The 13,890-nt window shown below is 41.3% G+C and overlaps 1 protein-coding gene across 3 annotated transcripts in view; it reads right to left on the bottom strand.

The window, feature by feature from the left end:
- ALKAL2 (ALK and LTK ligand 2) overlaps positions 1–13,890 on the bottom strand; it is a 114,174-nt gene that overhangs the window by 98,529 nt on the left and 1,755 nt on the right. For 2 of the 3 annotated variants that reach the window (XM_073625458.1, XM_073625457.1), the window contains exon 3: positions 11,611–11,679. The exons of the other annotated variant lie outside the window; for it this stretch is intronic. In XM_073625458.1, coding sequence (XP_073481559.1) covers positions 11,611–11,679 — 69 coding nt within the window. The remainder of the gene's footprint in view (positions 1–11,610; positions 11,680–13,890) is intronic. 3 annotated transcript variants of the gene reach the window in all.

The raw sequence follows: 13,890 nt of genomic DNA, 5'->3' as shown, positions 1-13,890 counted from the left end.
CAACAATGTTATCCTATCAGCAGGGCGGGGACGAGAGGAGCTCTTCATTCCGATCTGCAGCTCCTCCCACCCCCTGCCCTGCTGATTGGATGACATCGTCAGGCAGGTGGGCAGAGGAGCAGGGAGAGAACACACAGGTATAACTGCACAGCAGGAGGTCAGCGGCAACCATGGTCTGTGTGCACTGCGGTCGCTGCTCATCTCCTGCTGTGGGGCCCAGTCATCAACAGGCCACGGTTCGGCACCGGTCCGCAGCTCAGGGGTTGGGGACCCCTGGTTTAGTGGCTGGATTGTGTGTGCATGGCTGGTCCTATATAGTGTCTGCTGGCACCTCCCCCATCATTCTTATTACACCAAAGATCTTTAAAAATCCTGGTACTTCCAGGTATGGGAAGCATACAGCATGTCACCTACCTCTCCATAATGTCATGTTTGGAGCTGTCATGAGTTGTGAATTGACAGGTCCCACATGGGGGTGAAGCTTACCATTCCGTGTGCAACTGATGACAATTCTAGATCCCTTCTGTTTTTGTTTTTGTTTTGTGATTGGTACACTTTAAACTAACTTGCACTTTTTTTTTAACCACCCCCCTCCTGGCCATTGTAGGAAAACAGACGCTTGGAGGAGCATTATTCTGACAGGCTGTCTAAATTTGTTCACATTTGTGTGCATTCACAATGCCTCTGCTCCTCCTGTCATTGGACAGTATAGACCATAGGCTAAAGGCACAGAGCAGATTGGAGCAGCTCTGTGCCAAGTATATATGATGGGCTTGTCACAACAGTCACAAATGTAAACAGTACTATTGTTAAATCGGAATATCCTCCCTTTCTTTGCACAGCGGAGAAAGGGTAAGGAGGAGGATTTAATTAATTAATCCACTCATTAAATCCTCCAGGCAGGTGGTGGTGAAAGGGCCACCAACCAACAATGTTGTGGGATTTTTTGGCCAGGTTTAAAGTGCCACCAACCAATGCCACATATCAGCAATTATTGTGGGATGTTTCAAAGGATTTAAATTTGTAAAGGTTGCACACACATTAATCACCTTAATACTGATATGTTTCTTCATTAAGGCAAAATCTTGCAAAATAGTGTTTCATAGCAGAAAGTAAGGAAAACAGTTTTTTTCACAATTCTTCTTTATAAAGTACAAAAAAAAGTGCATCAAAGCAGGAATAATGACATTTTTTTCATTCATGAGAGTAAACCCCTCCAATGTGAAGGGATTTATGGTAGTCACCAGGGCCACCAGAACTACTATCACCATTGGAAGATTTCCCCTCAATTCTTGTTTTGATGACAACCTGAAATTTGAGATTTTCTATCACTTTCAGAGATAACGATAAACAGGACAAGTGGAGAGGGTGAATCTCCTTAAAGAGGAAGTAAACCCTGATGGGTTTTTCTTCCTCTTTATTTCCCTGCAAAGGTAAAGCATAATGGGCTACTATGCATCGCATAGTAGCCCATTATGTGTCACTTACCTGAAACTGAAGCCTGCAATGTCACTGCTGTCCCCTCTAGCAGCGAGCGTCCATCTTCACCCCTCTTCCTTCCGGGGCCTCGAACGGGATGCGCACGGGAGCTGCCTGTCATAGCATGACCCCTTTAGAAACAGCACGATCTGCCCTTTCTAAAGTGCGCATGCGTTGCAGACATTGGCACATGGCTTTATTGTAAATATCTCCTAAACCGTGGAGATTTATGAGATATTTCCAGCACCTACAGGTAAGCCTTAATATAGGCTTACCTGCAGGTGAAAGTGGTTGTACAGGGTGTACAACCAATTTAAGAGGGACACAGACAGTAATAAAAACCGGACAGGTGTTCAAAACCCTTTTCCCTCTATCCAAAAAAAGAAAAAAACAAGGTTTTGCCTTTAGGCTGCTTTCACACTGGGGTGGCGGGTCTGTTAGTGGTAAAGCACCACTAGTTTTAGCGGGGCTTTACCGATATTTAAGCAATGTTCTTCAGCCGCTAGCAGGGCACTTTTAACCTCGGGTATCGGCCGAAGAAGGGGTTAATAGCGCCCGTGTTATGGTGCTTCCGAAGTGCTTTTCATTCCAATGGGCAGAGGCAGTGTAGCTGCGCTGTATACAGCGCTGCTACACCGCTCCAAAGATGCTGCTTGCAAGACTTTATTTCCTGCAACGCACCACCCCAGTGTGAGAGCACTCGGCATGGGAGGCAGTTATCAGGTGCTTTACAGGCACTATTTTTAGCGCTAAAACGCCTGAAAACTGCCTCAGTGTAAAAGGGGTCTACATATACTTTAGACACTTCTTTCAATTTTCAAATGTTAGCATTTTGCATGGTCACACAATACATTTTCCCAATGTAAGTATCCCTATGTTGGCTTCAGCTATCATGGGGAGTGTAAATACATCAAAATCCTAAAGCTGCATTGACCCCATTCTACACCACATACTGCTCCCTTCAGTAGAAGTGTGGAGGTTTCTTCTTGATTTTGTTGTACATGAAGGTATGTCTACTAATGCACACCACTCCATTCTGAGAAGTATGAGCATAACTTTGCACAACAGTTATGTGCTGATGATACACTTGTGCATGAATACATTTGGCTGTGTCCTTAAATATATATAGCTGGTGACGTTAGGTTCATAGCTCCTTGTTACTGTTCATATTTTATAGATTACTGACCTTGAATGGACATATAACACTAAATATGTTACCTGTGTGTGCTTATTCAGTAAGCTAGATTGTAAGCTCTAACGAGCAGGGCCCTCTGATTCCTCTTGTATCAAATTGTAATGTAACTGTAATGTCTGCCCTCATGTTGTAAAGCGCTGTGCAAACTGTTGGTGCTATATAAAACCTGTATAATAAATAATAATAAACGATGTAAGGTTTAAAGCGTCATTTGTAGTAATCATATAGCTACCAATTAGAAGCTGGAGTCACACTAGTGACTATGGGTACTGCACTTTGCATGTGGTACTCTAATCCTTGTATTGTTTATTGCATGCTATAATAACAAGAAACATGCTATGACTTCCAAAAAAGACAAAAGACAAACTGGATGACACTGGGCTAGAGCCCTTGAGCAGTGTTTCTCAAACAAGGTGTCGTCTTGGTTGCCCTGGGGTGCCACAAGCATGGGACCCAGTTTGCCCAGGATCAGAATGGCTCTAATGTACAGAGGACCTCTGATATATGGGGAGCTCTAATGTGATGGGGGCCCCTGAAGTGAAGGGCTGACTCTGGCGTTAAGGGGGACTCTGACATGATGGGAGGCCTCTGATGTGAAGGGGGGTTTCTGATGTGATAGGGGACCTCTGATGTCATGGGGGACCTCTGATGTGAAAAGGCTTCCAATATGAATTTATTTTCATTAAGGCGGTTGTGTGCATTGTCCCAGGCTCAGATTTTCCATTGATAAGTAACATTTACATTTTTTACATTTTAGACTGGGGTACCTAGATATTTTGCATATTTTTAAAGGGTGCTACAACTGTAAAAAGGTTGAGAAATGCTGCCCTAGAGTGCCATCAACCCAGACTAGCAAGAAACTACATTGCACAATCTTTTTAACCATGAAATGGTCCACTAAATATAATGCAAACAGTGGTCTTTGTAGCATGTTAAAAAGAGTACTGTATGAAATAAGTAATTCTTTAAAATTTTTATATGATGTGAATAATAAAGCTGGGATGTGTAATAAATCTCTAGTATGTGTTCAATTTATATCCTTTTAGTGCTATCCTAGAAAGACCTTAGTGCTTTCTTTTTTTCAGTGTGGATATTAACAAGAGATATGCTGAACTTATCTCTACTATTTCAAGTTTAAATGAAGCAAAAAAGAGCACTTATACATACATCAGTGCTAATATTGAGAGTCCTGGATGGTGTATACCCAGTGAAGGTTATATCATTTTGCTGAGATAGTTAAAAGGATCATTCCAACCTCTTGAGTAGTTCCATACCCTGGCTTACATACTTGGCTGAAGAATAGAGGTAGACAGACTTACACAAGCTGGAGCATGTGAGAAAAACAGTATCCAGAAACACTCAGCCTCCAGCACCAGCTTACACAACACCCAGGTAATGCCAACAAGTATGATCTGTCTACTTTTACCAATCCTATAACCTAGATGTATTATAGCCTATATTACAGTATATGATATGGCAGATCAAGCAGCAAGTAGTACATATTCAGCAGGTGTAACAAAGCATTTAAATCTGGAAGTCTAATTTTCGATTTATTTGTCCAGGAGTAAAAGACACTCCAATGTACCCACTACATAAAACAGCAGAGAATTAGTGTAAAACGTGGCTATTTTTACCATAGAATGAAGATCTTGGAAAACACTAAATATAGTCAGGTGTTCTAATAAATCTACAAATATATATTGGCCTATACGTAACAGTCATTTGGGTTATTCAGAATTGGTGTGTCACTAATTTGAGATTAATAAAATGAAAGCCGATTGGTTGCTAAGGAATAGATAATCATTCTTTACCCATAATCACTGCCCTTAGCTCTTAGGCTGGTCATACACAAGGCCATATTTTAGCAATACTCTAAAAAAGCTTCAATGTCACATGGATATAAATATACAAATATTCATTTTTTATTGTAGTGGAGCTCTGATCTGAATAGAAATCGTTGCCATTAAAACCTGTTTGAATTTGTTAGGAAACTGTGAGGTTGATTTACTAAAGGCAAATGGGCTATTCACTTTACAAAAGCATTTTCCTTTAGGGTTGAAGGTCTGCTGACTTCCATCTTCCAATGATGTGTGAGCAAAAATACATCTCTTTTTTTTCCTTGCACATGATTCAGTTGTTTTTGCAAAGTGGATTTTCACCACATGTATTAATTTAAGCTTAAGGAAAATTCACTTGCATAGTAAACAGAAAATCAACCCCCTATGTGTGTCTGTCTAGCATAAAGCTTGCTTTAAATATTAAAACCAACATACAGCAATGGCTAAAGTTGTAGTATACTGTAACTACTTCTTGGAAGACAAAATTCAATTTATATTGAGATATATTCCCACAGCTATGTAGGCAAGGTCAAAAAATTAGTTTTTTCTATTAATTCTAAGATTGCCATATTATTTATTTATGGGTATTGGTCCTTAAAGTATCATTAACCACTTGCCGACCAGCCGCCGTCATTATACTGCTGCATGTTGGCACGATCCCGCAAGCCGCCGAAGCTGTACGTCAGCTCCTTTAAGCGGGATAGCAGGCCCGCTGCACTGCGGGGGTGCCAATGCTCGTGACTGGCGGTTGCGATGACCGCCGGCCACGAGTAATCACGGGCACGAGAGACAGAACAGGGACGTGTATGTGTAAACACACAAGTCCCTGTTTTGTTCTGAGAGGAGATGCAGATTGTGAGTTCCTAATAGCTAGGAACCACAATCTGTCACCACCTATAGTCAGTCCCCTCCCCCTCCAGTTAGAACACACAGTCAGGGAACACAGTTAACCCCTTGATCACCCCCTAGTGTTAACCCCTTCCCTGCCAGTGACATTTACACAGTAATCAGTGCATTTTTATAGCGCTGATCGCTGTATAATTGTCAATCGTCCCAAAAATGTGTCAAAAGTGTCTGATGTGTCCGCCATAATGTCGCAGTCACAATAAAAATCGCAGATCGCCGCCATTACTAGTAAAGAAAAATAATAATAAAAATGCCATAAATCCATCCCCTATTTTGTAGATGCTATAACTTATCAATATACGCTTATTACGATTTTTATTACCAAAAATATGTAGAAGAAAACATATCGGCCTAAACTGAGAAAAAAATTTGCAATTTTTTAAAAAAATTGGGGATATTTATTATAGCAAAAAGTACAAAATATTGTGTTTTTTTCAAAATTGTCGCTCTTTTTTTGTTTATAGTGCAAAAAATAAAAACCGCATAAATGATTAAATACCACCAAAAGAAAGCTCTATTTGTGGGAAAAAAAGGATTTGTTTGGGTACAGCGTAGCACGACCGTGCAATTGTCAGTTAAAACGACGCAGTGCTGTATCCCAAAAAGTGCTCTGGTCATTGAGCAGCCAAATCTTCCAGGGCTGAAGTGGTTAAACAATATCCTTATGCTACAAAAATAATCCATATTCATCTACTACTTAATGTCTCTGTAATCTATTTTCATGAAATGTTTCTTAATGTGTTTTTCTACATCCTTGTACTTATAGCATCCTCTGTGAGCTCCTGAGCGGTGCATGTTAGTTGCGGTCATGTGCACTACTCTGTGAACGCTATGGGGGAGATTTACTAAAACTGTTGCACACACAATCTGGTTCAGCTGGGCATAGTAACCAATCAGCTTCTAGGTTTTAGCCCCCATTTACATCTGCACGATTTGACATGTGAAGTCGCAGCTTATTGCCGGCAACGGCACTACTTTTGGTGACTTCAGGGGTGATTTCAATAGGCATCTGTACATGAACCCACACAGATATCTTTCAAATCACCCCCGAACTCGCACTGAAATGCGGGCTTGAAATCGTGCGAGGCTGTCTGGGGACACTGATGTAAGGAGGGGGGGTCATAGGGGACCCTGATGTAAGGAGGGGGTCTCTGGGGACCCTGATGTAAGGAGGGGCTGTGGGGACCCTGATGTAAGGGGGGTCTCTGGGGACCCTGACGTAAGGGGGGGTCTCTGGGGACCCTGACATAAGGGGGGAGCTCTCTGGGGAACCTGATGTAAGGAAGGGGCTCTCTAGGGATCCTAATGCAAGGGGGGCTCTCTGGCGACCCTGATGTAATGGGAGGCTCTCTGGCGACCCTGATGTAATGAGGGGGGCTCTGGGGACCCTGATGTAAAGGGGGGCTCTCTGGGGACCCTGATATAAGGAGGAGCTATCTGGGGATTCTGATGTAAGGGGGGGCTCTCTGGGGACCCTGATGTAAGGAGGGGTTCACCTGAAATGGTGAACAGGGATGCACCTGACCCCTGCTGTGAGCCGCATTCGAAGATAGTGTGAAACCAACCCAACACTAGGGATGAGCTTCGAGTTCGAGTCGAACTCATGTTCGACTCGAACATCGACTGTTCGCAAGTTCTCCGAACAGTGAACAATTTGGGGTGTTCGCGGCAAATTCGAATGCCGCGGAACACCCTTTAAAAGTCTATCGGAGAAATCAAAAGTGCTAATTTTAAAGGCTTATATTCATGGTATTGTCATAAAAAGTGTTTGGGGACCTGGGTCCTGCCCCAGGGGACATGGATCAATGCAAAAAAAGTTTTAAAAACAGCCGTTTTTTCAGGAGCAGTGATTTTAATAATGCTTAAAGTGAAACAATAAAAGTGTAATATCCCTTTAAATTTCGTACCTGGGGGGTGTCTATAGTATGCCTGTAAAGTGGTGCATGTTTATTATTATTATTATTATTATTATTATACGAGATTTATATAGCGCCAACAGTTTACGCAGCGCTTTACAATGTATAAGGGGGACAACACAATTACAGTACAGTTCAATACAAAAGGTACAGGAGGGCAAAATGACATTTCAAAGGAAAAAAGTCATTTAAACTACTCGCGGCAATTAATGAATTGCCGGTCCGACAATACACATAAAAGTTCATTGATAAAAACGGCATGGGAATTCCCCACAGGGGAACTCCGAACCAAAATTAAAAAAAAAAAAAATGACGTGGGGGGTCCCCCTAAATTCCATACCAGGCCCTTCAGGTCTGGTATGGATATTAAGGGGAACTCCGGCCAAAATGTTTAAAAAAAAATGGCGTGGGGTCCCCCTCAAAATCTATACCAGACTCTTCAGGTCTGGTATGGATTTTAAGGGGAACCCCGCGCCAAAATGTGAAAAAAAAAACTGCGGGGGTCCCCCCAAAAATCCATACCAGACCCTTATCCAAGCACACAACCTGGCAGGCCGCAGGAAAAGAGGGGGGGACGAGAGAGCAACCCCCCTCCTGAACCGTACCAGGCCACATGCCCTCAACATTGGGAGGGTGCTTTGGGGTAGCCCCCCAAAACACCTTGTCCCCATGTTGATGAGGACAAGGGCCTCATCCCCACAACCATGGCCGGTGGTTGTGGGGGTCTGCGGGCGGGGAGCTTATCGGAATCTGGAAGCCCCCTTTAACAAGGGGACCCCCAGATCCCGGCCCTCCCCCCTGTGTGAAATGGTAAGGGTACCCCTACCATTTCACTAAAAAAGTGTCAAAAATGTTAAAAATGACAAGAGACAGTTTTTGACAATTCCTTTATTTAAATGCTTCTTCTTTCTTCTATCTTCCTTCGGTTTCTTCCTCCATCTTCTTCTAGTTCTTCTGGTTCTTCCTCCGGTGTTCTCGTCCGGCATCTTCCTCCGCGGTGTCGGCGTCTTCTTCCCTTCTTCTTCTCAGGCCGCTCCGCATCCATGATGGCATGGAGGGAGGCTCCCGCTGTGTGACGCTTCTCTCTTCATCTTCTTGTCTTCATCTTCTTGTCTTCATCTTCTTTTCGGGCCGCTCCACATCCATGATGGAAAAAAAATGACTTTTTTCCCTTGAAATGTCATTTTGCTGTCAGACTGTTCTAAACACGGGAAACATGCGCCCCTTTACAGGCATACTATAGACATCCCCTAGGTACGAAATTTAAAGGGATATTACACTTTTATTGTTTCACTTTAAGTTTTTGCATTGATCCATGTCCCCTGAGGCAGGACCCAGGTCCCCAAACACTTTTTATGACAATAACTTGCATATAAGCCTTTAAAATTAGCACTTTTGATTATTCATGTTCATGTCCCATAGACTTTAACGGTGTTCACATGTTCGAACAAATTTTTTGCCTGTTCGCAAGTTCTGGTGCGAACCGAACAGGGGGATGTTCGGCTCATCCCTACCTAACACTGATGATCAGAAGGGAAAATGCCACTTTAAATTGTCATTCATTGGGATTGTACCTCTCCCTCTTCCCTTTAATAATTGGTAGGGGAAGATCTGCAGGAAAGGGGCCCCTTTCAGCCAGCTAAAAAGATCATTGGCATCAGTGGTTGCTTACCTGTGAGATTAGAAGAGAGAAGCTTCACTGATCCCAGATAGTCACCATCAGAGGGGAGATAGATCCACCACTGTTCTCTGCTCAAGGAATCCCTAACAACCTCTTGAAGAAGCTGACGGTTCCTAAAGCCCTGACTGAGAAATGCTGCACTAGAGTGTGATCCACTGTGAATGTCCACTATAGCCACCCAAGCCATAAAAACGAATAAAAGGGCAAAGCCATACTAGCAGCAACATTGTAGGAAACATTATCAGCACCTTCAAATCTCTCTAAACATTTTCTTTGATGTTTTGTAGCTTGCTATAGAGCTGTTTGTTTCCTATCCAAGTGTTCCTTGGTTATCAGCAGCTGCATTAGATACCCAGGACATCTCTTGAAAGTGGCAATGCAGCACCGAGCAATTGCTCAGCCATTGAGCTACACATTGATAGAACTGTTGTAACACCTTTCATTAACCACTTTGCTTCCAGAAGATTTACCTCCCTTCCTGACCAGGCCATTTTTTGTGATATGGCACTGTGTTACCTTAACTAACAATTGCACATTGTGTGACACTGTACCCAAATAAAATGTATGTCCTTTTTTCCCCACAAATAGAGCTTTCTTTTGGTGGTATTTGATCACCTCTGCGGTTTTTATTTTTGCGCTATAAACAAAAAACGACTGACAATTTTGAAAAACAAAGACAATATTTTTTACTTTCTGCTTTAAAACACATATAATAAAAAAAATGTAAAAAAAACTAATTTCTTCATCAATTTAGGCCAATATGTATTCTGCTACTCATTTTTGGTAAAAATAAATCCCAATAAGTGTATATTGATTAGTTTGCGCAAAAGTTATTACGTCTACAAACTATGGGATACATTTATGGAATTTGTATTTTTTTTCTTACTAATAATTGCGGCGATCAGCAATTTATAGTGGGACTGCAATATTGTGGCGGACAAATCAGACACCTGATACTTTTGACACTTTTTTGGGGACTAGTGACATTATTACAGTGATCAGTGCTAAAAATATGCATTGTCACTACTAATAATACTGGCAGGGAAGGGGTTAACATCAGGGGCGATCAAAGGGTTAAATGTGTGCCTAGCTGGTGATTCAGTGTAGTGGGGGAGGTGCTTTTACTAGTGGAAGGCGTGGATCAGTGTTCTTGCTTTACAGGAACACAGGATCCATGCCTTCTGTACTGACAGATTGGCAATCTGCCTTGTTTACATAGACTGACTGCCATTCTGTCAGTGTACCGAACGATCAGCGGGTGCCGGCGAACTGCTGTGTAAAATCACAGCGAGGGGTGAGCCACTGGTGGCACGCCTTCACCGATAACCAGAAGTGCAGGATCATGTGTATATATATATATATATATATATATATATACACACACACACACACACGTGACCCTGGGCAGCACGGCTACCCTGTAGCAGTAAATGTGTTTTCTTAGCTATAAGAAGGCTATTCAAAGTACTTTGGTCACTACTACAAACTCTACCTGACATTTTTTTTTTCATTTGCTTATTGTCTTAAGATATACATTTTACTTTAATGTTACAGTGTAAAAGTAATCTTACTTTGCTGCTTAAAATAGTGAACAACTAGTCCATGTGGGTGACCGGGCAACATTGTGTAAAGGTCGTGGTAATGGGGAGGATGCATAGAAAATTTAACAGTGTAAAGTCAATAAAATGAAGTTAATCAGCAGGTAAGTCGTACCCCATGATTCCCAATGATAACCATTCATATCTGTGCGACTTTGAGTCGCACCGACTTCAAAATAGTCCCTGTACTACTTTGCTTCGACTTTGATGCGACTTGAGGTCCATAGACCTCAAGTTTACACAGGCATTTCCTAAAATCGCGGCAAAATTGCACAACTTTCAAGTCGCAGCAGTAGCCTAAACTAGCATGCCCTAAATAAAGTTGTTGGCAAGCCACCAGTCAACCATTCCTACACTACTGGATTTCATGGTAAAACAAAGGCTACTGGTGAAGCCAAAATAAGAAAAAACAAAACAAAGATCAACAAATTCAAAAGTCAAAACAAACTTCTACCTTGTAACTATTATACTTTAAACAAACGTCTCATATGCCCTTATATGCTCAACATAGCCTTAACAAGCCATCAATCATACAGTAAATTTGTTGTAACCCAAAAAAAAAAAAAAAAAAATGTAGAAATGTGATCTTTTAGGAAAAACAATAAACTGAACTCAGGATGGTAACTTGATATTCAGGACAGTCAAAAAAGAACTTGACAAATGACTATTTTGTAACATGTTTGTAAACAGTCCAGACATTACTCTGTTCCCAATCAGGAATGTTCACATCTTGCCTGTTGCGCTGTGAGAACAGTGGAAACAATATAATGCTGTGCTGTATAAAAATGTACTACTGCCATAAAAAAAAAAAAAAAAAAAAAAATCATACAATACACAGAACAAAATCCAGCATTACCCAAAAGATATATCAAAAGATTGAAGAAGCTTAACATAAAAGCAAGGTCATTAAAATCATTTCTAAAATGTATTATTTTGATACCCTGCTTTCCAGTTCCAAATTGGTCATAAGTTGGTGGTACTGATTAAATAACCTTACCCCATGGATGTGATGCCTTAGGCAGCTCCCTGGTTTGGCGTTTTGCTATCCTGCTTTCCGGAGCCAAATCTGTCATAAATGTGGAGGCACACTTTAAATGACTTTGCATGAATCTATTGACTTGGGCATCTGCCTGGTTTGCCTCTGCAGTGAGCCTAGCCTTTTTCTCTTAGGATTTACATTTTATTTTAAGTAATCTAACTTTGCTGTCTAAAACTGTGAACAACTACTCAATGTATGTGCCCAGGCAAACTGAACTGAAAACTGGAAAGTCAAGAAAATGAACATCAATCAGCTATTATTTACTACACCATTAATATGTTTTGCCTAAACTAGTTTGCAATAATATACACAAAGTTGTTGGCAAGCCACCAGCCAATCATCCTACACTATTGGATTGCATGGTAAATAAAACAAAGCCTGCTTGTAAAGCCAGAATAAGGACATTTCCAGTATTACCCAAAGGATATATCAAAAACCTATATAAGCATAACATGAAAAGCAAGGTCACCAATATCACTTGCAAAATGTTGAATTTTGATACCCTGCCTTCCAGTATCAGATCTGTCCAAAAAGTTTGGTGGTACTAGCTAAGCTAGGGTGCTGGCATTGCAGGACCCCTGGACAAGTAAGTGTTCTAATATTAGGATTAGATTGTAATTAGTATTTGTAGCTGCTAACTTTACATTTTTTGGTGGTGGGTTAAATTTCTCCATGACTCCAATGCCTTCTGCTGCTTTCTGGCACCAAATGTGTCAGAAAAGTGGAGGTGCTAATCAATGTGTAAGTAAACTCTAACAATAAATTTCCTTTATTTGCCCCATGCTCTGTTAAGTATACCATTAAAAGTGTTTTATTATATCTGTACGATAGGTGAAAAGGAAAACAGTTGTTCATCAATCCAGAAGACTTGTGAGCGGATAACTGTACTCTGTGCTTCTGGATTGTTATCAGTTATTGTTGTTCCCTGCTATCTCCATGAACTACAAAACATCTCTCTGTATTATGGGGGGGGAGAGGGAGGTGTTATGCACTGCTTGTTGTAGGGTGACAACACTGCTCGGTGAGTTGTCCTCCTAGAACAAGAAGAGTGTTAATGGCAGGATCACCAGATTAAAATAAAGGGGAAAAAAATGTAAAAAAAAAAACCAAAAAACAAAAAAAGAAAGAAAATTAATGCAGCCATCCCATCTAGGGCTGGTAAGCTGCAATACTATAAATTTTTGTTCTTGAATTTACTTTAGAAGACCTTACTCCATGAATTTTATCCTGCTATCCAGCACCAAATTTCTCATAAAGGTGGAGGTACAGTATATATGACCTATATAATGCTTCACACAGCTCCCTGGTCAGGCTTTATATATATATATCCTGCTTTCCAGCACCAAATATGTCATAAATGTGGAGGTGCACTTTAAATGAACTTGCAGCATGAATGCATGGTGACTTTGGTAGCTGCCTAGTTTGCTTTCCAGCACCACATTTCTCAGCAAAAAACTACCTTATGTAGCACAGTGGCTTAGTGGTAAGCACTTCTGTAGAACTAGGGTCATCAGTTTGAATCCCATTCACGAGTTTACCTGCATGGAGTATACATGTTCTCCATGACCTTGCATTGGTTTCCCCCCAAACTCCAAAAACATGCTAGTAGGTTAATTGGAGCTAGTATGTATATGTATGCATGTGTGGTAGGGACTGTAGATTATAAGCTCCTTGAGGCAGGGACTGATGTGACCATACAAAATATGTAAAGCTCCTGATAAATTGCTGGTACTATATAAAAAATGTGATGCCTTAAAGTGTTATTAAACTCAAAAACAAACATTTATCACATTGCAGATTACCAATTCTTAAATGTGGTAGCTGCATTCGTTTTCTCTTTTAGTCTTTCTTTTATTTTCAGCTGGTGAGCCTGCCAGTTAATCTGTTGTTTTTCAACAGGATCATCTGTCCTACAGATGTAGCTGTTAGAGGGTTGAGGCAATCCATTTACCACTGAGAGGGGTGCTTACACTTGTCAGCTTTTATTTAATTATGTAAAACCTTTATTTAAAAAATGAAAAAAATAAGAAATGTTGCTGTAACTGCTTAAAAAGTGTAAGGCTGGGTTCACCCATGCTGAAGCCGCGGCTCACAGCAGGGGGTCCGGTGGGTCCCTGTTAACCGATTCAGGTGCGAATCAGGTCCGAATTTTGCCTGCATTCGCACGTGAATCAGAACCAAAGACGCACAAGACCCTTTCCAAATGTGGACTATGGCTGCCGTGGAGATGTGTGAACT

Source organism: Aquarana catesbeiana, linkage group LG04, assembly GCF_042186555.1.
Source record: "Aquarana catesbeiana isolate 2022-GZ linkage group LG04, ASM4218655v1, whole genome shotgun sequence".
Lineage (NCBI taxonomy): Eukaryota > Metazoa > Chordata > Amphibia > Anura > Ranidae > Aquarana > Aquarana catesbeiana.
Note: the sequence above shows the minus strand (reverse complement) of the source record. Positions and strands in the feature narration are given on the sequence as shown.